Consider the following 26,406-nt stretch of genomic DNA (forward strand, 5'->3'; position numbering starts at 1 on the left):
CGGGTATCGTCACCTTTCAGTCTGCTGGACAGCCTCTCTCAAACTGCACATCCATGAAAATCCATTGTGCAGCAAGTTGTTAGAATATGAAAAGAAGTCCATGCTATCATATTACTGGTAATACTGGTACGACTTTTATGTCCTGAAGCTGATTGTTCACTGGGAATATTATCTTGTGTTTCCACTTAATTTAAGAGCTCATTTTAGCTTCAGTTCCCCCCACCCCTTGGTGGAAAGCTCATTTACTTCTGATGGGCAGGCTTCCAGGACCCATGCTTGGCCAACAAGCAGCAATCAGGGTTGATGCGTTTCCAAATAATGTGTTTCGCTGCAACGTCAGTAAATGCAATGTGATTCTTCTGGAGCATGAGAAACCACGTGTAATTTGACACCGCCATTATGGATTTGCATCAAACTTCCGTCCATAAAGAGCGTATCGTCTTGAACAGTTGACAAAAAGCAGCGCAAGTTATTGTAATTTGACACCGCATCGTGCCTCTCCCCGCTAAAAAGGATAACTCTATAGAGCCGATATGAGTGTAATCGAGTGTTTGTTTTTGATTGAGAGACGACCATAAGAACTTCTAGATTTGCTGAATCATAACAAAACAGGTGGAGTTCCTTTTGCTGCTAATGTGCCGCTGGACGAAAGTAAAATGACCTGTCGTGTCAATTCAGGTCTTTCAACCCATAACAAATCCAGAAGATGATTTATGTTTAGGACACCAAACAAATGCAGTATTTGTCATTTTGGAACAAATTGCTGCCGCATCTCTGGAAATGAAATCTATAGATTTTCCTCTCAGTTTATTGTGGACTTCTCTCGGTGAGGATTATTACTTAATTAGATCGGAGGAAGGCTCCGTCAGACATCTCCCCTGCCTGCGACCGCGGCTCGCCTTACCTCAGCCGCTCACACACAATACCGATCGCTCAGCTTTAACCAATTACCCCACATCAAATCTGAAATATGTGAATGCATTTCCACCAGGCCCGTTTCTGCTTTATTTTCCGCCTGTGTTGTTGTTGTTATGGGGCCAAGTTGCAGTTTTTCAGGATTAGACGGAATTAATCTTCAACTTCTACAGCTCATTAGAGGATACAGCCAACTTGATTTGAATTGAAATGTGTTATAATTAAAACAAAATGTTATACAAGGGAAAGATTCCAGCAGCTTTTTATGACATCTAATACACGCAGTGCTTTGATTGTGTGTGTGCGTGTGTCATTTTGGCAACCTTGCACTTTTTCCCATAATAAACTCCGATGCTTTGCTTTATTGCACAATTTTGCTTGGATAAAACTGCTATTTTTCACACAAACTACAATATATGTTGTTTGTGCAAAGTGCCAACCCCATTGGGAGAGTTCTTATCTCAGGGTCAAGCTGAGTTTTGGTCTCATCAGATCGTAGAAACTTCTAGTTGACTTCAGAATCTCCCACATGGAATCTGACAAACTGTAGCCGACATGTCATGCAGGTTTTTTTTTTTTCTTTTTTTCTTTTGGCGTTCCCCTCGCTTGTGGCGAGCATTCAGCTGCTGCTGCTGTCGGAGCCTGTGAAGCTTTGGAAGACTTTCAGAGACATCGCGGGTCTCTCGGCGCCCCCCCCCCTCCCTCTTCAGAACCCCGTTCCCGCTTGCTCGCTCACATTTACATCCCAGCCAAGCTCTTAGTGTGTCCTAATGACTGATTAAACTAGAGTTGCAGGGATGCTCTTTCCTTGGCGGCGTGATCGCTACTGATGATTTAGGAGCATCCAAGTTTGGGAATAAACTATTTCTTTATACCTCATATTAATCACTCACTGATTCCGTCATCGGCCAGCAGTAAATCCATGTATACAACAAATCATTAGTCAAGAATGATTTAAAAGCAGAAACTGTTTTTAACATAATATCCTTTGTAGCAACTGTACCACAGTGTACTAGCAAGCTTTCACATGTTTTGCTCCCAGCAAATTAAAAAAAAAAAGTGAATTTCACCATGTTAGCATGCTAACGTTTGCTAATTAGCAATGAACACAAATTGCAACTCCCGCTGTGTAGCCCAAATGCTAATTCTGACCTGATGATGTGACATCTGAATCAATAAAGTCTGTCTGAGTCCTCCAACACACCAACTGTGTGTCTTCCTTCAAATTAAAATCAAGGAGTTTGAGGACTGTCGAATATACGATTTGCGGCCAACAACCGACCAACCGGAGGGTTTTTATCAAGAACAAACTCGAATGTTTTTGGCCCCTGAACCTCTGACTCTGCTCAGGGTCAGCTGGTTGAGAAGGTGCTGCTCGATTCCCAAGGTTGGTGGTTAAATTCTCATTTGCCCCTGCCTCCTTGTCTCAGTAACCTTGAGCAACTCAAGTTTCTCAAAGAACATTTTGGATGCTGAGTCTGTGGGAAAAAAAGCTCAACGTGTAAGATATATTTAAATACATTAAATGCTTCCAAGCAATGCAGCATCACTGTATATGCAGAGAAACCTTAATGAGACAGCTATTTTGCAGCTGTAATTGTTTACTCCAGCTTAAGGAAACCTGTTCAGGTGTAACATGTCAGTCCTACAGACGGCGTGAAGACTGATTTGCCTTCGGTGAAAATCACAACAGTCTTCTGTCACTTCAGCTCTCGGATGCTGTTTTTCATCCTGCACCGAGGTGTTGGATGTCTCTGCCATCATGGCAGCTTATTGCTAGCATGGATAAAAAGCCTCATTAATTCTACTTTATTAAATATAAAGGGGACGACTTTCACAGGCACTTGAATGTGGTTTTGTTTGAACTCACTCGAGAAAAAAAAAAAAGGTCTGAAAGAGAAAGGGATTTACTTCCCTGTGAGATCCAATCATGATAAAACATTAAAATGCCCTCATATGGCGCCATAAAGCTCTTCCCGAGCTTACCCCCACCCCACCTAGCTCCCTCCGGTCGGATCCAGGCAGCCCATGAAATTAATCACAATTGCCGTGATCAGTGCAGCTGATGTGACCGGTGGCATTTTTTTCTGAAATGTTAATAAAGCCATATTGAACAGGCACACTATTCTCGGCAGGAAGTCCGTAGCCCGTGGCTGCTCACTAAATCTCAATGACTTCATTAACTCATTACCATGAGTCACGGGCGCACGGTGCCAACAGCAATTAAAACACGACAGAGAAGAGCAGTGTCCTTGGGCCACTGTTCCGCTCGCGAGGCCGCCACGCTTTACTAGATTTAGCAGGATGATTGACATATCAATAGGTGCCGGGGTGGATTAAACGGCCTCAGTCAATATTCAGATTTGTCTCCCTCACACCTCACGCCGCCGGCGGATTGTGCACACCTCGTCAAGTGCTGTCGGCTTTTCTGCCCCGGGCTGCCGCTCAGATCTGGGTGGACACGCCGTCACATTCCCGGGAATACCGCAATCCCGCCGCTCAATATTTCCCCTTCAGTGTTCCACTGATAATTAAATAAATAAATGAATCGACTCATATTTTTTCCCCTGCTTCAGATTCTCTTGAGCACTGAGTGAAGGTTACAGTTCAAGGTGGGGGTGTTGAAGGAGATTTGGGCTCAGTGTCTTGCCCCCAGGGTATTTCCACAAATAGACCGGGTGAAATTTGGGAGCTGAAAAGCCTCCCCGATTCATCCCAATACCTGCAGTTGACACAGTCGGCCCAATAGCCACGCATGCCCCGGTAGCCACAGTGAAAATTGATTGGGCTTCACCGAACTGTCAAAAGGCCAATCAAAGTCCTCTTGAGTACAAAGGGTCAGGTAAAATATCGACTCCCAGTCAGTTAATATTCACACTAATCTTTTTGCCATTTTTATTCCACATTAAACCAGGAGGCCAGAGGAGACGGGAGGAAATTCGCAACTTTCAATGAATATGTCAAGGCTTTAATTTGACTCTCTCCTCTGTCTTTTGTAGAAACAAATTTCTATTCATGAAGCCAATCCTCCGTAGTCATGACACTGCATACTTATGTTTCCTTTGTAAAACTCTGGCAAAAATGGTAATTAAATTGCAACAGTGGGCTTCTGTCCCCTATACAGACTTAAAGAAGCCTTTATCTTAGTAAATGACTGGCAGTTGATTATGAAAAAGCTGGCAATCCTTTTTCTCCCCACCGCATCCCCCACCTCGCTCTCTCCTGCGCAAAGGCAGTCCACCCACACCTTCTGCTTTTGTGCACGCCATTGTTACGGCTCCATTGTTAATGAGTTTAGAATTAACTGGCTGTAATGAGTGAGGAAGGGAGCCCCTGCTGAGAGTGATTGCTCTGTTGAAGGGGGGGGGGGAGTAATGTATGGATGTGCAGGTATCTGGGTCTCTGCCAGAAGCAGGGAGGGCTGGGTATTCTTTTTTTTTTTTTTTTTTTCTTCCTTCAAGCTGGTCACGGCTCGGTGATCATCTCTGCTATGCAGCCTAACATCAGGTGTCTTCCTGTGGCCATTCATCTACTTGGAAGGATTGGTTTTCATTGTGATTTTTGATAGAAGGCAGGCATCAGCTGCTAAAGCTGTGGCCTCAGTCAAGTGGGAGTATTGGGTGCTACCCAAACTCATCCATTACACTCTGAAACAGTCCTGCCAGCTCATTCAGAAACATTTACTGCCATTAAAGCATTGTAGATACAAGAGGAACCTAATAGGCTTTTCTCGTTTTCTGGCAAATATATAATGCAACAGAGTTGGGCATTCATTTTAAATAGTGCAAAGGTGTTTTAAATTCTAATGCGACCTTGGTATCTTCAAGACATTCTTTGAGGACAAAGCATGTTAGTTTAAACAGCGTTTTGATGTTTTTACGATTCAGATATGAGAGGTTTTTCTGCTTGTTTCAATAAACCACGCTGCTGCATTGTTGCCACTGCTTATCACATTATGGTGATAAGCATAAAAATATTCTTTATACTCAGAACAATCCAGAACATGAATAGCATTGTTTTAAATGCATCTGTTCTGTTGTCTTTGTGACGTTACGCTTTAAGAGTTGCATTCTCAAGGTGAAAGATTTCAACAACAAGAAGCAACAACATACACGGGAGTAAAGCGTCGTTTCCTGTTATTTGTCATCATTTAAAGTAGGGCTGCACAATAGAGTTGAGGTTTGCAATGGCAGTATGACTTGCACTATGAATAAGTTTCTCTTTTTTGGACCTAATTTCAAGTAAATACTTAAAAAAAAAAAAAATCATTTACACGTTTGCTGATTAAACTGGCACTGTTTCATAGTTGCTTGTTTTTGTTGTTTTTAGTAATTTTTTCCCTGATAATCCGTTGTCAACACGACGCTGTGCTCTTTGGCTCCATCTGATTGTTCCGGTATGTTGTCATGCAGAAAATGAATGCATGCCGCAAGAAAATGTAATTTACTGCAGCTCCGTCAGGCTTTCTGCAATGCTTATGAGAACGTCGGAGTTACAATGACAGTACATTTGCAATAAAGTCTCAACTCAGAAGTGGGAAATTCCCAAGTGGTAACTTCTGCAGAGTTCATATCTCCATGAACGTCAATGTTGAATCCATGAATACCAAACAAGAGCCCTGGATTTGGACATTACACATGGTTTTTTCCACCTACAGATATTTGGGGGCTTACTTATAGGGAAATGGGACTTTCCCAATGAGTCCTTTCGATGTGTGTGTGGACAAACGTCAATCCCCTGCTGGGGCTGCAATCCAGTCGAGTATCCCAGAATTCAACCAAAGGTCACTCTCACCTGTTTAAAACCATTATAGGTGGTTTACAGAGATGACTGGAGCCAAGTATTGTCATGGCCAAGCGGGGTTTTGGAGGCTTCATTTGCGCGTCTCCACTTCTTCTTCTCCCCTTTCTGTCCTGCAGCATAATTCTCTAAAATGAGCTTGTGGACAGGAGATGAGATATGATTCTTGGAATTAAAACAGCATTTTCTACTTTGATCATGCAGCAGTGTGTGAAGCACTGAAATAAGACTCTCCCCTTCTTTATCGAATCTTCGCTCTCACTCTCCCTCTCTTAATCTTTCCCTTGCTCGCTCGCCCTGCTCTATTTGAGCTTGGGGGATTGCTGTATGAGATGGAGAGTTAATGAAGAAAGTGTTTTTTTTCTGCCTTTCTCTCTTCTACCCCTGCAAGAAGACTGGTAAACTCTGGCAACTTTGTACTCTGCTTTTGTTAATCGCATCACGATCGGCTTTCATGCTTTACAATCCCAACCCCTGAACTAGTTAAGCATGAATATTTAACGTCGTTATATTCCAGCCCTTGAGAATTCGTCTGAAACGAGTGCAGAAGCTGCTACACAAATGAATCACCGCTATTGTCTGCCTCTCAAGTTGGCCGAAGAGCTTCGATCTTCCCCCGTGCGTGGCAATCCCATCGACATAAACCCCCACCCCACCGCTCCTATTCATTTTTCCATCTCGTCTCAAATCGCGCCGGCTCTTTCTCACCCGCGCAACCGCAAGTGGCCTCGATCCTCATAAACTGTAAGTGAGATACAACATTGTCAAAAAGCCATTTAAGATGCTATCGTCTAATACGGAGGCTGACGTGGGCCGGGAGCTGGCAGCGTGGGTTATGTAAGCAGCTTTCTCAGGGACTGATAGCAATCCAACACACCCAGCGGGGTGTGTGTGTGTGTGCATGTGTTAGTGGAGGGGTGGGGGGAAGGAGGTGTGTGTGTGTGTGTGTGTGTGTGTGTGTGTCTGTGAACCAAATCACACGTTCAATGCGCCACATAATATTGCACCCAGTGTTTTGCCACAGGTACAGAAAGATTCGCTCCTTCGTGCCAATTGATTTGTTAATATGCTAATGCGCCGTGATTAGCCGAGCGAGGAGCCGAGCGTGTCTTCGCTCAGTGAGGTGTTGATTGAAAGAAATCAACAACCAGGGTGGCAGATGAGAAGGAAGTGCACATTTTGGAAATCAGAACTCATACTCTGTACTGTAATTACATGCTAAAGTTGTTCTTTTTTTTAACATATTTGATTTTCGTCAACATTTGCCAACATCCCGCAGGAACCAGGGAGGCCAAGGCCGTGTTTACACGACAACGTTTTCAAGTGAAAATGCAAAGCTTTGCGTCTTGGGTGACCATTTAATCGTGGTTTCCGGTTGTAGGTACTATTTGTACTTCTTGTGTGGTATCTTACTGAAATTTCTGGGTGTGTATTGTGTTGCAGAATATGTCTTGCAATTATACCTCCTGCAGGCACAACGCTAAGAGCGTGTTCCGTATGAGGTGTAAATTGATCTGAATGCAACTTACAGAATTAATAGTATGGATTAAATGCAGCTTATATTTGATGGTTCATGTATTATATTTATCCCAGTGGATGCGCCTCATAGAATGTGTTCCTTGCCGGTAGGTGTGTCTGGAGCTTTAGAGATCCGTATAGCAGTAAAACTGTATCTGCTGCTGTGAACGCCAGCCCGAAAACAAAGCATTTGCTTAATACAACGATCCATTTGCAGCAATGAATTAATGAACAAGTTATTTGAGCCCGGCTTCAGCTCCCAGGCGGCTCCGATACCATTAACTAACATTTTTCATGAGATGTTACATACATTGGATTGTGTGTTAATATGTACTGGAAGTCTTGCAGTCATAAAAAAACATTTAGCTTTATTGCAACATACATCACGGCATGGCAGCAGCCTCTGGAGACGGCACTAGAATCCTGGAGCCTCAATGTCAATGAAATGCTCGTTCTTATTAACGGAGCTCACAGTGTTGATTGGTTTCAGCCAGACGTATTTACCGCCATGTAATTTTTAAATGAGATGCTCCTCCACGAGGATCTGGAGGATCAAAACTGCTTCGTTCAGCCAATCCCGGCTCTTCAGGGCTCTTAAAATTCTCCTCGCCTCGGGTTTGTGTGTATTGCGAACACATGACACGTTTTCGGCTGACATTTGAGTCCACATCATTGATTTTGTGGAGATAGCTCCAGCTGGTATATCAAGGCCTGTCGGCGTAGGGGTGGCTGGAAATTGCAGCGGAGCTCTTGCAGAGCCAGTTTACCTCAAAAAAAAAAAAAAAAAAAAAAAAATCAGAGCAAACATTGTTAAGCAGTGATGGTGGGCATGCTGGCGAGCACATTTTGATGTGGTGAGGAGGTCTCCTTCGACCACCCACCGCTCCTAATCCTTCCACTCGCCCTTGTCTTTCCCCCCCTTGAGTGCTCCTTCTCCAGAGGGTGAAGGATTTCTGCCAGATGAAGCCGGCATGACTCCTGCTGAGTAAATGTAGGTGTAGCAGCTGCACTTGACTGTAAAAACACAGTCCTATTCCAATTAAGGAGCAAAACCGACACTGTTTACTGTCGAGCTGCCAGCTGCACTTATGTTATTTGTTACCCTGCTTTAAAGGCCTCATTCTTCTGAATTCCATACCTGCACTGACAGTCAGTTTTAAGCCTTTTGATTTATCTTCTCTGCCTGCGCCACGAGAAAATTGCATGTCAAGATAACTGACTGCGTTACAGGACAATGAAACGACTGTTTGTTCGCGCAATGCCGAGAAACGGCAAACCGTCGTGTAGCCCCCGTTAAGTTCCTGTTGACTGAGAACACCGCCGCATAATGTTGAGTCAGGAGAAATGTAACTAATGCTCGGGCATCAAGGTTCCTTGTCACATTTTGCTTCCAAGTAAACTGAGCAGGCCGGGAGGAAACTGAATGAGCGCGAATGTATCAGCTTAGTCTTTTTGCAGCTCTTACAGCAGGGTCACAAAGAGATGAATTACCTGCATTACCTCAGCCAAAGCAAAAGGAATTCATTCTGCCACTGCAGAAGCTGCAAGGTTCACAGCAGTCAGATTTTCCCAGGCTTTGAACTGTGCGTAGGTTTCTTCGGGTTCGCCGTGTTCCAACCTCGCATTGTCCTCATTATCCACCTCTTGACCAGCTGTTAGGAGTCTTGTGAAAAAATGCCGTTCCAGTGCATTCCCCTGGAGAAAAAAACCTCCCGTAACCATCAATATGTCAGCCGTGCATTACATATCTGATAGATTTACCAGCCCGTCGATACACTATTGACCAGACCACCACTCAAGGTCATCGGATCGGAATCTACAGTAACTCTGCTAAACATGTTGCAGGCTTTAGACGGTGGTCTTCCTCTGTGGGCGCAGCGAGTCGCGGACCGCCCCGCCTCAGGAGGCCAACACCACCATGATTAATCTACAGAGGGGTTTCACAAGCTCCCCGATCAATACCGGGGTGGCGCAGCTGGAGGCTGCTCATAGCAAAAACAAGATCCGTTATTCAGAATCCTGCAAAGTCATTCCATCTCATTCTGGCGTTTTTCCGTCGTTCGGCGTCAAGTCTTCATCAGACAGATGTTTGCTTTAATTAGCTGGCGTTTTTAGAAAAATATGAGCTCATTATTTAAGTCAGCTGCAGGCAGCAATGAATCAGAGTCTGTTACCATTCTTTTCAGAAGACAGCTTTAAGGATTACATCCAACTTAATAGTACTAATAAGTCAAAACCAGGCATAAAGAGCAATAAACAGTGACACATAGCATTAAACCTAATTAATAGTAATAATAAATCATCATGTGGTGCCGTTTTACTTGAAAATGATCATGTAGGTTGAACAAGCTAATTTTGCGATGTTTACATGTGTTTTGACCTCCAATGGGTTGTAATATCAATGACAGTACAAATAGAAACTGATTTTATGCAGCATGTCGGTCTCTGAAGATGAATAGAAAACCAAAATGTTGCCTAAGGATGGAGTTTTGTCTCATTAGGTCCGTAATTTATCACATTATTCCAAATGACACAAAGTGATCATCGTCATCTATCGACGAATACAAAAAGTCAAAGACCACACAAAGAAAACTCTGACCAAAAACATCAGAAAATCAGTTAAATATATCACAGTTTTGAGAAAATAACATTAGAACATAATCTTTAAAAAAAGGTAACTACTTTGTGTATAAAAACAAAACACTGGTTAGAATTAGGCCTGCCTGCAACGTTAATTGTTGCTGTTTTAATAATCTCTTGTTTACTGGTAACGAAATAAAAGTCTCATATTCAGATTAGAGAGCATCTTCCTCCACATCTCAATAACACAGCTATCAGCAGATTATTAAGAAAGCTTGAACCGGGAGACAAAGATGAATGCACAATTTATTATTGGTAACAAGTGAATTAAGTTTTTTTAAAAGAAGAAAACTAGTTAGTGTACACAAGATACCGCAGGTCATTCCAGGGCGTTCTGCTTCTTAGCTTTATCCCCCAAAACAACCAATGTTCTATTTCTTCTGTTTTTTTTTTTTTTTAAACTTGCATAGTTCTCCTGAAACGTGAAATCAATACTCCAATTTCTTGTTTGGATGAGAAGAGCTTTACTGGATTAAGAAAGGGATACAGGAGGGAAGCAGTGTGCACTCCAGTGGATAGACTACAGCAGTCTGAAGGGTACGCGCCCTCACTGCACTGTGTGTGTGTGTGTGTCTTAGCGTTTTAGCATGGAGATGTGCTGTTTGTGTTGCTCTCTCAGGGGGGATTTCATGTAAATCTCACTTATCAGCGCACTTGTGTGCGGAGAGAAATCTCGCTAATTCGCGCTCATCAGCGTGAATCTTCGGCGCGAGCGAGAACAATCCTGCGGCGGTTTCATTTCAGTCGGAGGGGTTCGAGGTCAGAGCCGTAGCGCGAACCGTCACGGAGGCCGTTGAGCGCGGCCCCGACGCCGCACGCCGCTGCGTGGGAGGTGGCCTGCGATGAGGGGCTGATGGTAAATCGATGGTGATAGATCAAAGTGCCGCATGGCTGGAGCCCTGTAGTGTCAGGGCGCGGGGAACAACTGTGACTTTTACACCTCCTCCCTTCTTCTCATTATCCTCCCCTCCTCTCCTCCTACCCCAATCCCGCTCCTTTCATCTCCGAAACCCCAGCTCTCCTCTGTCGTCTCCCTCACGCCCCGACGCCATTCTCTACCCACACGAGTGGGAACGCGTGAACCAGCGAGGGGACTAATGCTGTGTGTCAGGTGGCATCAGCCCGCAGCTGATGGGAAGATAAAATGCACCACAATCCATACTGAGGCTTTGAAATTGTTCCTATTTCCCGCAGCCTCGTGCTCGACGTGTGTCCGCATGTCTGCAACATGTGGTCGTCGCCCGCCTTTCGAAAACTGTTGTTGCTGCTTTATTGTTGGATGGAAAAAGAAAAAAAAAAAATCCCCACTTATTTTCATGTAAATTGACAATTTCATTTCTAAACAAGTCTGATGTAGTGACTGTAACCATATCCCTGCTTTACAATGCAAGAACAGTAACTTGCTGCTTGTTGAGTGTGATTGCATTTTTCTGTTACATTATGGTCCGCGGAGCAGCGTCTAATGAATAACCACTTGGTTCTGTTTTCTAGGAGAAAAACATTGGCCGGTCCGCTCCCAGAGTCACCATGGTAGGGATGGCTGTTCTTTGTTTAACGGGTCAAAGTTGCCTCTAACCACTTCTGTATGATTTCCTGGATTTTGTCTCACTCACGTGTGAACGATCGGTAGTGCTAACATGACGTAAGACAGAGTGTTTGGAGGCAGCTTAAACCTGCAGTGTTCATGGTAGTGCAGTGCCTTATCGTTGATCTACCACACCTAACCTGTGTATTCTCCCCTCGATGTTTAGCTTCGACTGTCTGTGTGATGAGTGCAGTGTGGTTTGTTTTCTGGTTATAGGGGCGGGACGGTACGCAAAAAAATCATCAGGCTGGTTTTATAAAAGAAAAACATCCACTTGGATAAACTAAAACACTTTTTGGTAATGAAGAAAAGACTGAATCCACCTCTGACCCAGCAGAGCTGTGACGTAGCGCCAGTGGTCCAACCCGCCCCGAAAAAAAACCCCCCAAAAAAACGAGTTCTTACTTTCTTGTCGTTCAAAACTCAGCAGACAATCAGCACAATACGGGCCAGAGCCGGCTTACTTCTGGCTCAGTTCTGGCAAAGAGTGAAAAGACAGATCCACGCTGTTATTGGTCCCACAAGACGCTTCCTGGGCCAAATATGAGCAGTATGATTTTCACTAACAGGACAGTGTAGCTTAGTGTAAAGCCTGGAAATAGGAAGGGACAGCTTGCCTAAATCGCCATAGCTTTACGTAAAGACCCGAAACAATGTTCAACAAGCTAACTACCATTTTGTATTCTTCATTTAAGCTGTAAAAAACATATACAAAGAGACTATAGTTTTTTTTGTTGGACTAATAACCGAGAGCAGGACAAACTTCAGTCTAACATAAGAGATTAGAAAACTAGCGATGTACTTTTTTGGTACGATTAGGTTTATTGATATGCGCGAGGGTCTGAAAAAAGCTAAATCTGTTTCCCGACACAGTTCCATCCTACAGTTTCTGCTCGGAATCAAACCATTTACTTCAAAATCCAGACGCTAACTCAAACAGAATAGATTCATTAACAAACATACGCAGACGACATCCAAGTGAGCAAACCCAACTTTTATTCTGTTACATGCATCTCATCGACACATTTAATCACACAACGCTCCCAAACTCTGTAATGAATGTTTTTTTTCTCAATCTAAAGCACAGCGAAGTTTGAGCACCTGTGAAAGATGCCTGGACGACAGATTGAGATGTTTTGGTAGATAAAACCTCAAAAACCTTCAGGGACAGAAACATGGGAGGGAACTCCGGAGTGAACTCAGTCTTGAGGGGCACATTGAGCCTTTGTCATGCCTGTACCTTGATTCTCTTTAAAATACTTAAAAAACAAACAAACAAACAAAAAAGACTTGGGAGTTGTCAAGTTCTTGATTTGTGTTGGATTTGGCTGAACCTTTCCATGTGCCGTAACGCCCCTATGTGGTTCTGCCACAAGGAAGATTCCAACTGTTTTTGTGTTTAACAAAAAAAAAAAAAAAAAAACACTGACAGAAAAAAAGAAAGATGTTTGTGAAGAGGAACATTGTGTACCTCCTGATGTTTGTTGCTGCTGGCCCACATTGTATTCCTTATTCCTTCCACTGTGTTGTGCCTTAAAATCCAAACTGGTCTCATTTCACTCAACACCTGCCCTTTGAAAGATGTATGTTTTGAACTGTTTGACCTTTCTCTGTGTCGTCCTCTTTGCCGAACTGAATGTGCTAACCTCAGTGGTGTACGTGCTCTTCGACTGTTGTCCGTCTCAGTGGAGAGGAGGGCTGGTCTATAAAGGCGCGGATAAAGGCAGTTTTGATGATGTTACTTCTTTTATTTTAAGAAGACATCAGAAAAATCTGTGCTTATCCGTGCTTACAATATACGGACCCTCCTCTTCCTCCTCTACCTCTTCCTCGCCCTCCGCCTCCTCTCAAAGGGAAGTCTGCTTTCCAACAGCCTGCACACGGAGTCGGATGGTATGTCAATGAACTGTCGACAAGAAGAGGAATTGCTTCTCTGTTGTTCTGCTTTTTTTTTTCTCTCCTTTTTTCCCTCTTTATTCCTGTGATGTGACATGCGATGAAAATGCCATGCTGTTTGATTTTTCAGGGAAAGATTACCTTTAAAGCCGGCGGGTTGCCTCGGCTCTGTAGCGAGAGAACAAGAGTGAAAACCAGGCGAGTTCTGTAGGAGCTTCACCGAGCACTACTTCAATAAAATGGGATCTCTTATTGCCTTTTAGCGTGCGGGGTCGCAGCAGCCCTCAGCGGGTTCACTGTCTATCACATTTCAAAATGAACTGGATATGAAGTCCATCTCGACCCCTTGCCCTTCCTCATCCCTGCTGAGACCATCACGGCACATTTGTCAAGCAGGAGAGGCAGTGACATGTCAAGCAACTTCTTGGCCTTTGGTATCTTGGGGGTGATTGTGAGTTATGAGATAAAGAGAGATACTTACCATCAGTGTGTATAGAAAGAGTCTGGACTGGGATTGTATTGCATTTGGAAGAACACGGGAACTTTGCTGTCGGCGGCTCGAGCGACTCTCATTAACGGAGTTATCCGTGAACGCATAATGATATCGGAGGATTTCCGAGCAGCTATTAATTCTGACCAATTCGGAACACGTACTAATTAGTTTTCAGTCATTAGCAGACATGAGATGTAGATCATCTGACAAGTGCTACTTTTCTTTTTTTTTTTGAAAATCCCAGGTTTGAAGATCCAGAAACACAGAACATCTCATCCTTCATTACGAGACGTTGTGTAGATCTTGCTCAGATCCTCTCAGATCTGGCCTCAGGATGTGGTCAACCACAATTAGTGTAACATGAAATAGAGAAATCGTGGACGCTGAAAGAAAGCGATGGATGCTCAAGTAATTAAAAGTCTTAAGCTCCACAGGGTTCTTTACAGAACTGTGAAAGGGACAAAAACACCACAGCAGACCGTCACAGTTAAAGTGACGGCTGGTAAAAGGGTCCACTTCTTATTCTGTGCGGTGCACCTTTGATAATTGCAGATATAATAAGGTTTAATGACCGTGTACAAGTTAAAACATGCACATAAATCATGCGCTTGGACTTTAAGTTGTAAACAATTTACTTGTACAGTGGGAGTTAAAGGTTAACAGCAGAGTACACCCACCTTTACTTGACTTTTGCTTTTAAAGAACGCAAATTGGGAGCTTCTGTCTTCATACTCAGCTGATTATCTGTGATGGGTTTGTCGACAGACTGCTGAAGAGGTGTTAAATATATTAACTACACCTTCAGGACAAGTTGCAGCTATTAAACTGCTCCAAACTGAACTATCGATGATCATGTCTGATATTGTTTCTCCATTGTTTCTGTCAAGGGAGGCTTGGCGTTAAAGTGGTTAAGAGCCTCATTTAGCAGCAAGGTGGGGGCTTTTCTGTGTGAAGTGTCAATGTAGATTCTACAGGTTCCAGCCATAATGCAAAATAGGGCTTTTTGGGGAAACTCATGTGACTCTAAGACCATGTTTACATGACAGAATTTCAAGTGAATACGAATTGTTTCACCAAAGTTTTCTGATTGCATTTCAGAAAATCTGAAAAAGAAAAAAAAAAAAAAAAAAAAAAACGCAGTCAGCATATTCAGCCACTAGCAGGTGCTTGTCTGTAGGTGCTTATTGATACTGTCCATCCACATTGTCACTTGAAGATGTTGCCCTGTAAGCGTGGCCTAAAAAGATGTTTGTGTAAAAGTTTTTCCTTTCTGTATCTGTGTGGTATGAATGTCTCTGTGTGTTTGTCCTGTCATTGAGTGGCAACCTGTCTTTAACAACTGTTAGCTGGGATCAGTCTGGGCTTGGTCAATCAGATTTAAAGATGGATATATGCACTGTGCCCAACTATTTGATCAACATTACCTATGATACCGTCCACAGCCTAGCCTGAATGCAGCAGGTACAGAGTAGCCACTGGAAGCCAACTTCTGTCTCATTTTTGGGATTATTTATGCTTTTTAATTATCTGAAAATACGAAAATTCTAAGTTTGCATGAAAACCTACTTTTTTGGGGAGTCTGGGCATCATAGCGAGGTTGCATTGGGTTAACCTAATGGAGAATATTGAAGCATTTATGCTGTAAACTTTCGATCCCAGTTCACTTCTCTGGCCTCTCAGCTTTCACTGCTGCAACTCGACTTCTTCAATACACCTTATTAGAAGACTTTTGAGAAGCATCAGGCAGGAAAAGTTTTGAAAAGTTATAAGTATTTGAATACAGACTGGACGATTAGTGCAAACAAAACAAAAATGCCATTTGATTTTGGTTATTTTGGTTTCAACGTAATTAGCCCCCACCCGCCCAACTTTTCTGGAATCTGTTTGAAAATTTCAGCTGCATTTCGATGAGTGCTTGGCTCAAATGTGCCGACCATGTAAACAAGCGGACATATCAATTTTTTGGAGTCCCGAGTACCAAACCAACAAAGGCGAATAGATGCAGCTGTGGTCGGAAAACACGATTTGATGGGGCAGATGGATCTGGTGATGGAGGAAATTCCTTTCTTCAACTAGTCAAAATATCAATAGCGGAGATGGCTGATAAGACGGTCCATGTCGCTTATTTGCAGCCTTGTTAGCGCTGGCAGAAAGTCAGAACACAACCTCATGCTGCTGTGAGGACGAGGAATTTAAGCAGCTGTGTTTAGCATCCGAACACTGTTGATTTCCATAAAGACTGTCTCATTTTTTTCCTCGCAAACAAACACATCGCTACAAGCAGCCGACGCTGCGTTACAGTAGACTCTGTTTGCCCCCGTCTTTTGAATCCCCTCCGGTTCCCTGTGCCATTGTGAACGCTCGTCTGCAGATGAAGTTGGCGTCTCTTCTGTTGTTGGATCTTCTGGACTTTTACTTTAAGATATAGGTTAAGCCTTTTTGTCAGTCAAAATCCCCCAGCTTAAGTCCAAACTCTGAGTCACAGTAGCCAGTCAGTTTAAGAATGAGCAGCGGAGCTAAAATTAGCAGAAGTAGAAGTGCTATAAATATAACTTATAAGCATTATCACCAGCGCCGCAATTGGGTCAGAGTTAAGCCGCCTTCCTCTGCCAGGGAAATCAATGAGGAGGTGGGAGCGACTCCTATCCAGGGGCCTCAAGCTTTGTCCCCTACTAACCGAGTGAAGTGGGGCTATTATGGCAGTTAACATTTAGCGATTAAATGTGAACACTCTTTGTCAGTTGTTAAATGTCAAGCCCGTGGTGGCTTTTCCCTTTTCTTTTTTTTTTTTTTCTGCTTCCGTTCTGCGGCGAGAGGAGGGCAGGGATGTGGCGCGCTGTCAGCCGAGACGGCTGCGGACGTACCTACCACACACACACACACACACACATGCAGAGGGCGCTCTGAGAGCTGCCCCCACCACACCAGCACCATCACCACCAGCAGCACCAGCAGCAGCAGCAGCTCCCGCCCTCCTCCTCTGGGCCTTTCATAATTCCAGCGGCTCCACTTGGCAGGACTAATGGGATGGCAGCGCTGTTGGTTTTAGAGAGGGATGTCATGAGGAGAGTGGAGCAGAGAGCAGGGGATGGCTCTCTAATAGATCTCTAGGTGGGGGTCGGGGGGGTGGAGGGGGTGGACGGATGGCCTGTGATCACTGGCCCATGTTGCTGTTTCTCTCCTCTTTTCATCCTCCCTCCCCCCCCCCCTTTTTTTTATACTTTCACCTCTCTCTTATCTGTTTTCTGTCTCACTTCATCCTGCGTCCACTGTATCTCCACCCACCCTCACCCTCACCCACCCCCGTGTGTCATCAGGAAGCACCACCGAGGCTCCTTTGGGGATTCTATCAAGTTGTGCCTGACTCTCCATATCTCTCTATCTATCTCTCTATCTGTCTATCTGTCAAGGAAAGGTGGGAAATGAAACTCATAGGGCTTGATTCCATCTTGTAAACTGCACACTCTCTTCTCATTCAGTTTGCTGATGTTTTTGTGGGCGATCAGCTAAGAATGACAAGAGCGGACATTACAGACAGGAGTCTTCAAAAGAGTGTTTGGCACTCAAAGAGGTCTCAAAAGCATTTCGGCTCAGGGGCCACATACTGATCTTGAAACTGATAGAAATTAATTGTTGAAGTTGCATTGCAACTTCCTGGAGGGACTGCAATATGTAGATCTGTCAAAGCGTTGGGAAAAATAAGAATAACGGGACAGAAAGGATTCCGAGACCCAAGGAAGGGTACAACACAGAAAAATATTCTCTAATAAAATCCACAAATAGAAGTTCTTGTGTCCAGCAGAGGACATTCTCTCACCAGAATACCACCAGAGTCTCTGCTGAAGCCTCCGATGAGCTTCTGAACCGTGTTGAAGATAGAAGCAATCATAAACAACACAAACATTTTCAAACTGAAAATCACATCGAGTGCAAAGTCACCTATTTGCATAAATTCATCTCAGTATTTTGCAAAACACACTCAGTATTTCATAGTAATATAAGCAAATGTGCTGAATCCTGATTCTGTCAGATCTGCTTCCCCGTGTGTTCATTGTCTAATTTTATAGTTGGTCGTCTGTCCGTGTGAATGTCCGTGTACTCCCATTGTTAATGTTTGTAGTGTTTTGTTCTCTGCATGCATGTGTGTGTGTTTTCATCACAAAAACCAACCAACAGTGCCAACTTGTGGCCCAATCACATTGTTTTCAGAGTCTGTCATTTCCATGTAAATTGGCATAATTTTCTAAATGTTGTAGTGCCTTCAGGGATTTTTTTTTCTGAAATGCAAAAATGAAGCATTTTCAGTTCAAACTTTGTTGAGTCTCTAGACCACCAAAATCAGTAATTTGTGATTTGTCAGCTCAAGACACAGCATTCTTTAAAAAAGCTTCTACCTCAGGTGTTTAAATGAGGACGAACTAGAACGTATTCATACTGAAAATTGACTATTTGAGCAAATTACTATTTTCACTGAGTGGCCAACTTAAACAGGATTCCTTCAGTGTCTGCAGTTGGTGATGGGAGCGATTGAGGGGGAAAGCAATAATGGTACATTTCCTATGAAGGTTCGACATTTTCATTTATTTTTTATTGTGATGTAGCTTTATTATTTGCTGGAAAAACACAATGTTACCTAGTGCGCAGACCAGATACTTGTCCTGGAGAAGCGGTGGTCATTTGAATCACTGACAGGTGAACTGTGACTGATTCAAACCTGGAGGCCAGCGGAGACCCGTACGTCTGAGTAATCCATTAAGACCTGAACATATCTACAGTATGTGCTTTTCTCTGTACAGCCAGATGGACCATGACTTGGTCAAAAACCGCTGAGGGATAAAATGCTTTGTGGCTCGGTTGGTAGAGTGGCTGTCTCTAAATCAGAGGGTTGCAGGTTGAATTTTCCATCTCCACACATTGAAATCTTCTCGAGCAAGATGTTGAACCTGAAACCTAAAACCCATTGATTTAATGAATTTCATTCCAAAGTGAGAAATTGGGCAATAAGGGGAAACGATCACTTATTACCCATATAATATCAGGACTGCCCTCGTCTGTATTATCAACTGGTTTATTTGTCGAAATTTGAGTGTCGTCATGCAAACTGCCAAAGGATATTTAGCTTGACTTAAATCACGGTTAGAGCGAGCTGCAGCTTTGGTAGAATTCATAAATGTAGTCTTTGGATGTTTCAATTCGTCATGAAGGATTCTGTTTTTCTGAGTGGTTTTGCTTTCAGCTGGTGTGTCTGAGTGTCCCAGGGGTTTTTTTGGTGGGTGCATCAGACATTAGAAGGCCGACCTCTGGAGGCTGCACAGTTGTTCCAGCAAACACTCCCATGACCTTGTTTGTTTGTGAGCTATTTTCCTCCCCTTTCATTCCCTCACACAGATGACTGTTTGGCAGCGGTCCACTCGGCTCCTCTCTTCTCCGAGCACAACTTCAACTATTCATAGAAATCCAAGAGACTGTGGCCAAACACACAGAGAGAAAGAGAAAACTGACTGGATATGGTGACGTGGCTGTTCGGCAGCTGGACAGAATGCAGATCCTCAAAAAATAAATTAATTCATTGAAAAATAAAAAAAAAAATCAGCGATTAAATGGTTTCCGCAGCTCCTCTCTAGTATGCGACCGCAATCAATTGCACAAACGGCTGTTTAACCTTGGCGGGGGATTGAAGGTGTCCCATGGTGGGCTCTGGTCCGTGTGCCTTCTCTTAACTCCCCCAGTGTGCTTCACATAGATGCGACGCTTTGGAAGTGTGATGTGAAACAAAATGCCACGCCAAATGTCAGCTTACTGAGTCACTTGTGAAGCCATCTGGATGCTATTATGCAAACTCGCCAAGGAGGTATTCTCCGGAGATCGCTTACAGTATGAGTGAAGAAGGGAAATTTAATGTGAGTAATCTTCTCGTTGCGGCGACTGTATCCAGGCTGTGGTCTCTGCAGCCCACTTAGTTGCAGATATCTGTACGTGGTTGATTCAGCCGTTAAATTCGACTGACACCATCTGACAAACACACAGCTGCGTCATCAACATACTGACAGCAAAACAGCCATTTAGCAATTTAAATCGGGACCCTTTTTAACCCAACAAACCCGAGAGCACGTCAATCACCCACTGCATGATTAGACAGCAGTTGTTCCTTTGGATCTGTTTTAATAGGCTAGCTTAAAGAGATGCAGGCACTAGATGGTCGGCGGTGGATCCTGGAGGTCTTGTTCTCCACTTTTAGCCCGTTTAACCGTTGACAAATAGGTTCCTCGGGTTGTTTCATGGTAGCAACTGAGCATGGAGGTGGTTCTGCGACATCAGCACAAACGGGGCCTGAAGGGAGAGGGCGAGGTGGGGTGTTCTGGGCTGATAAGCAGCCTTCAGGTCCTAAGAGTTTTTGGGGGTGGAGAGGTTCTAACTGTGCCGGGACTTTCCTTTGAATGCAGTTAATTGGTCCCCAGACACGGGTAAGATCACTGAACATGGCTGTCCAGGCTCTTAATGAGCTCCAGTCCTCTGATTCTTCTCAGTGGGTCGTTGGGCTCGGCTCGTCTCCGCGGACCCCTCACGAAGGGTTTTGAGTGGAAATCACCAGATTGAGACAGAACTCCGAAGAAAATTGCAGGGTATTGATCCAGGTTTAAGGTTCTCTAACTATACTTTAAAGTGAAAGACCGGGGAGCTGTGCTGATTTTCAAAAACATAATACCCATTATGCGATAACGTGTCAGTGTGTCCAGTTTTATTGCAGCACTTTTCGTTTGATGAAGTCCGTCTGCAGTAGAAGAGGAGTTGAAAAATTTAGGATTGCCGACCAACCCAGCGGCAGTGAGCGCTGAAGCTACAAAAGCTGTTTGTTTTCATGACATACATGCTGATCAGGCCATCTGCAGTCATCTGTGGGTAAATAAACCACTTGGTAATAGCTATAGAAAAATTAAAATCTTGTATCCAAGTTGGCAAAGTCAATTAAAGCTTGAAGTACATGGTCGCCTTCGCTATATCACCATTAGAAAGGACTTATTAGAATTCTTTTTTTCTCTTTGTGAAATTCCAGCGCTGCAAGTTTTCATGAATCACTTTCTTGCACTGTTTTCACACACTCTGTTAGTCCTCTATCTGAAACCTGCCTCAGGCTCCCATCTTTCTTTTGATTGGCCCTCCTCCAGAAAGCCTCCCCTCCAGCAGTGCTAGGATTTAACACTTGCTTGATCGTCTAGCTGGCTGCAGACTGGCACAGCGAAAGCACTCTCACCTCAAAGTGAGAACGTACTATTGGGACTGGGGGCATTTGTGTGTGAAGTTTTCCCAGTGTGTGTCTGGGTTTCTCTCCAGTTACTCCAGCTTGGTATTTGAGTCTCTTCTGTTTTTGTCCTTTTGATGGATCGATGACCTGTTGAGGTAGAACTCTACCTTTACATGATTCTACCGCTGGAACCACGAGCTGGACTCGGCAGTACAGAGGATCAATTTTTGTAAAACCAAACAACATTTCAAGTAAAATTGTTTGCATTTTAGAAAAAATTCACATACCCATGGCAACATTTCGAAAACATTTTGTTTACACAGAAACAGCAGACAGGCTGAAAGCAACGAAGTAAGCATGCCGGGCCACGAGTTTGTTTTTGTGGTGAAATGGCACACACACACACACACACACACACGTGCACAGAGAACATTAAAAATGGAGAATGGTCTGAACGGTTGAAGTTGGATTGCTATTTTGGGTCACTTTCTTGGAATTGAAAGCACAAATTTTAGCATGATTATAGTCAATTCCTGCCAAATTGGTGATACAACCGACTGTAATAAAGATTTTTTGGGAAAGCAGCTCAGGTGCCGTTATGCAGAGGAGATGCGCGTTAGGAGCGCTAAACAGCCTGATTACATTTTTATCACCACTGAGGGATTTGCCAGACCCTGGACACTTTGTTTTACTATTCTCCATTAATTACCTTTACATTATCACAGGACCATTAAAAAACAAGGCAGGGTGAGATACTCTAATGGTAAGTAACAAAGAAATATGCTCCACTGAAGTAACAAGGTCAGCTGCAGTGCTGATGTTTGAAAGCTTCAATACACACTCACACACACACACAAAAACCCTTTGTGTCATTGATATTGAACTGCAGGTTTAGAAAATCACATTTTCTATGGAAAAATAATCTTTGACAGTTCATGTCATTTCTTTTCAAGGGTTTTTCAGTGCTGTACTAATCTTTCTGGATTTATTACATTTTTTGCAATTCATTTATTTATTTGCCTTTTATTGCTTTGCAATGTGCCACTTTTTTAAAAGACAAGGACAAGTATGAGTGTTACCCTTTTGCTACTTCCAGATACCGAGGACTGATACGAGAGCTTGATAAAATCCAATAAGCCTGATTTATACCAATATGAAACAATATTCAAAGGCTGAGCATCACTGCATGCGAGCATCTCTGCCGTTTCGATGAAAACGAGCGTTGTTTTCAAAACCTTACCATGTAAACACCTCTCTGAAATGAGAAGCAAAATATGATGCATATTAGCTTTAAACGACGCCGTGTTAACAAGGCCTTGTTGTTCTTCCAGACTTTTTAAATGTACTCAGAGAAAGAAAGCTGAACATTCTTCTGAATGTTGTTTTTCGTGGGACAGAATGTACGAAAAAGCGTAAAGGGTCCCTTTCAAACTGACGGTTTTTTAAAATGCCCTGTACAACTAGTGGTCGCTGAAGAATTGGACACACTAATTTCAACAGTTCTGCTACAGCTCAGCATTGTGAGGATGACATGTGATTATTTAGCGCATCCAACCTGATAAAACGAGCGTATTTGCTGTCAGAATCTGGCTCCTATAGACTCTCAAGTCAGACCTGGATGGATCAGAAATGCTCAGTTTAGCGTAGAGCTCTTCAAGCTGACATCTGATGTTTGTTTGATTTTTCTGCACTGTCCATTATGCTTCAGATGCATTTAGCAGTTGGCTGATTTAACAAATGATTGATTATTAGTAAAGACAAATGAGCAATGACCTTCAAAATCATGATTTGTGTGCGGCTTGTGTCTCCAGAGTAAACAACTCTGACGCGAATCTACATCACAGCGCCGTTCATTTAATATATTCGTAGAAAACAGTTGGCCGTATTTGAATTTACCCCTCTGAATAATCTTTTTGCTGTGAGAGTCACAATTAAGCATCGCTGTGAGGGAAAAAAAAAAAAAAAGAAAAAAAGAAGAGCAAAGACAGAGCCAGTGGAGGAGCTCACAGGCGACACGTCCCATCTATCTCCATAGCTCGAGCAAATATTGAAACCCATGATGTGAGAGCGCCGGGCCTCGCGCTCCTCCTTCACTTCTGTGACAGATGTAAATGGATGTTTCAGCAGTTGGCTCTAATGCATTTTTAAACAGGCACAGCAGCAGACAGCAAATGAACGTGTCGCGACGGCAACACTCTCCGACGGGGTCTCCATCTACCGCCGCCTCCTCCGCCCCCGTCCCCACAAACAGAGGGGCGCGCGCTCCCGCGCACTGCTGAGAATAGCTGTCATTCATCAACTTTCTCACCACAATGGGCTCAGTAAAGGTCCCATCTTTCAAGCCAAGCACCTCCGCGGCGCCGTGCCGCTGCATCACGTTCGCTGTCATCCGCTCAACGGCTCCGGCGCAGCGGGACAGATAGACGGCCGGGTGAAGCTTGTTCACTCTCCGGGGCTGGAAATTAAAATGACTTTGCTCTCTGGGATGACAACAGGGACGGCTGTTAGTGCAGATTAAAGCATCCTGGTGCATACCGAGAGAAACAGTGCTGTGAGCAGAATGGAGCAGCTCTTTAGATTCTCCATCAGATCCCTCGGTTACCACCAATATACGAGAGTTTTCATGTTTTTCTTGTAATTGGATTGGTTTGTTTGCTTTCCCCAACAATAAACAAACGAATGTTTGGTAAATTGGTAACTTTAAGTATAAACATAAATTTGTGTGGCCATGTGATGGATTGGTAATCTCTCTCTCTCTGTTATTCTTTTTTTGCCCGATGTTGAGCTCAGTTGTAGCTTTCACGGTTCCAATTGAGAGAAGAAAGTCAGTCTTCACTGTTCAATTTTTCCGCCATCCTGAAAAATGTCTTTCCTCATGAGTGTTCATGTGCTTTGAGATAAATATGTGGGCAAGCACTTTATCTTTATCTCTCCTCAAAAATACAAATTCCTACTGAACTACATGTGCAAATCAGACTTTGACAGCATCAGAGCAGACAAAGAGCAGGTTAGCTTGTAAAGCCGGTGGATTGATGGATTAATATATATAAAAAACGCAGAATGAGCTGTGGTTTCGTGGCTACATCATTTGACTTTCAGTTGTATTCAGCCTTCTGAAAGAATCTGTAGTTTGTGTGTTTTATTCTTCAGGTTTTTGGGTTTCCTTCCATAACCCAAAGATGTGTTGACAGTAATGTATTTGCAGTCGTGATGGATGTGTATTCGTGTGTCAGTCCTACTACTCCGGTTTTCCAATACCAGTTGAAAGTCCGGTAGAACTGGCTGGAATAAACGTCAGTTCCATTCACTCCGGTCTGGATGGAGAGTTCAACCAAAGCGGTGAGAATTCAGCAGTTTCCATATAAATGTCACATGGAAACCAATATGAAAACATATTTTCAGACGTGTTCAAATGTCTGGTCAGAGATTGCTGGTTTGCTCATCTTTCCGAACCGCGTTTGTCACGTTCCAACATGTCACGATGTTCCAACGAACATCATTTACAAACGCCACCAGCATGTCGCTTTAAAGAGCTGGTCGCCAGCGTTTCCACCAGAGAGCATCCAGACACTTCACTTGTTTTCTTCTCCGATGACTAAGATGAACTCAGCATTTGTTGTGTTACATTTCTTGAGCTGTTTTTGTGAGTTTGTCAAAGAGTCTGACTCATTTTCCTGGGCTTGATACCTACTCTGTAATTTGCAGTGTTGCTCGGGTGTAAGTAAAAAAAAATAGACACGTGTGCACAGTGATGAAGACACTGAGATTTATTAGATTCTAACATTTTCTCTTGTGTTTAATTTTTTTCTGACTTTTGTGGATATTTAATGTGAAACTAAGGGTGGCTGGTAGATGTCACTGCCATCGTGCAGGTTGAAAACCTTTCAGACTGCACAACACGTAATTACAAGACGTGCTCTGCTGCACGGCTCCGGTGGAAATCTTCTGTCTCGATCATTGTCAGGCTGCTCGGCATCAGTGTGACGCGTGTCAGCTTGTGAGCTTGGTGAATCTTAATGTAAACAGTCATATGTGGAAAATATACCAGCTCCCCTGATATGAATTCTACTCTTGTATATCTGCAGCTGTGTTTTGATTGATTAGTTTGAAGATTAGGAACATAAATTAGTCTCAAAATTACCTTGGATCACACACGAAAGTCCTTTTTTTTTTTTTTTCTCGTGCTGACTGTCTGACATGTTTAGAAAAAAGCTATTTTCAGACAATCAGGAAAGATGTGGACTCTTTCAGGCAGTATCCTTTAATCTGGAGCTATCAATATATAAGACAGACAGACGTGCATGTCTGTGAGAGAGAAAGCGTCTTTTTAATTGCTTTGCTCTGTAGCTGTGTAGGTAACCCTGACCCCTCCTGACCTCAGGTTTCAAACCCTGTTTCTTTTAAAGACTCCCGAGATTGCTCTAAGGAAAGGCTGACACTCCCTCCACAAACTCAATAAACAGGTGGTTTCCGAGGTCTCTGCCGGCGTCGAGAAAGTGTCTCGCTCTGGGTTTCAACGACATGTTCAGATCGCATTGAAGCACCCGAATAGCGAGCCCTCTCTGTTCAGTGGTAGAAACACTACAAGTCAACCCGTTAACCCTCAACGTGACTCTTCTCTTCATTGACCCATTTCCTTAATTCATCACTTGAATATAAAGCTGCTGATATCCAAGCTAACAAACATTAACTTGAAGTGAGCACTACAAGTGAGATCTAGGTATCTTTTCTCTAATGACTTAAATGAATGCAAGAGTCTTTATTTGAATGACCAATTTATGTGAAAGTGATTATTTTTCTCCTCATCCTTCCGTGTGATTCTTACCTACTGCGCTTCACCGACTACTGTTTGTGTGCGTGTGTGTGTGTGTGTGTGCGTGTGTGTGCGTGAGTGTGTATTCTTGTTCTCTTTCATCTGCCGCTGGCTGGCCGCTCCACATTTGATCCGCCTTTCGTAACGACGGCTGCACGGATTCATGTAGTCTCTGTGTCTTTACTCTTAAATAATACAATTTCCAAAGAATAAGAGTGCCTTCGTGTTCCAGGCCAGGATGTGATGAATAATGCATGCCGGCCCTGTTTCAGAAACTCTTTTTCTTCTCTAAATGTTTCTACTGTAGCTTCTGACTTTCCTGGATTCTCTTTGATGTAAACATGTTTTCTGGGGTAATGCTGGGGTCACAGCGGGCTCCACTCGGCGCTCACTCATCCCGCAATCTCTCTCATCTCTCTTTATGTTCATTTCTTTAATTTGAAGAAATTAAAGGGATATTTCACCCACTAAGTAGGTTTCCCAGGAGCCAAATGTTGGCGGTT

General features: G+C 43.4%; 1 protein-coding gene and 1 long non-coding RNA gene across 7 annotated transcripts in view; one reads left to right on the forward strand and one right to left on the reverse strand.

Moving 5' to 3' along the window:
• Nucleotides 1-26,406, forward strand: part of shisa6 (shisa family member 6) — an 82,418-nt gene that overhangs the window by 45,711 nt on the left and 10,301 nt on the right. For 4 of the 6 annotated variants that reach the window (XM_030098945.1, XM_030098947.1, XM_030098948.1 and 1 more), the window contains exon 4: nucleotides 11,365-11,403. The exons of the other annotated variants lie outside the window; for them this stretch is intronic. In XM_030098945.1, coding sequence (XP_029954805.1) covers nucleotides 11,365-11,403 — 39 coding nt within the window. The remainder of the gene's footprint in view (nucleotides 1-11,364; nucleotides 11,404-26,406) is intronic. 6 annotated transcript variants of the gene reach the window in all.
• Nucleotides 760-24,794, reverse strand: LOC115393838 (uncharacterized). The gene is made up of 3 exons (XR_003931974.1): nucleotides 24,716-24,794; nucleotides 18,263-18,265; nucleotides 760-772 (listed from the first exon to the last, which is right to left on the reverse strand). It is a non-coding gene; the product is annotated as an uncharacterized LOC115393838 (long non-coding RNA).

Source organism: Salarias fasciatus, chromosome 8 (assembly GCF_902148845.1).
Source record: "Salarias fasciatus chromosome 8, fSalaFa1.1, whole genome shotgun sequence".
Taxonomy (NCBI): domain Eukaryota; kingdom Metazoa; phylum Chordata; class Actinopteri; order Blenniiformes; family Blenniidae; genus Salarias; species Salarias fasciatus.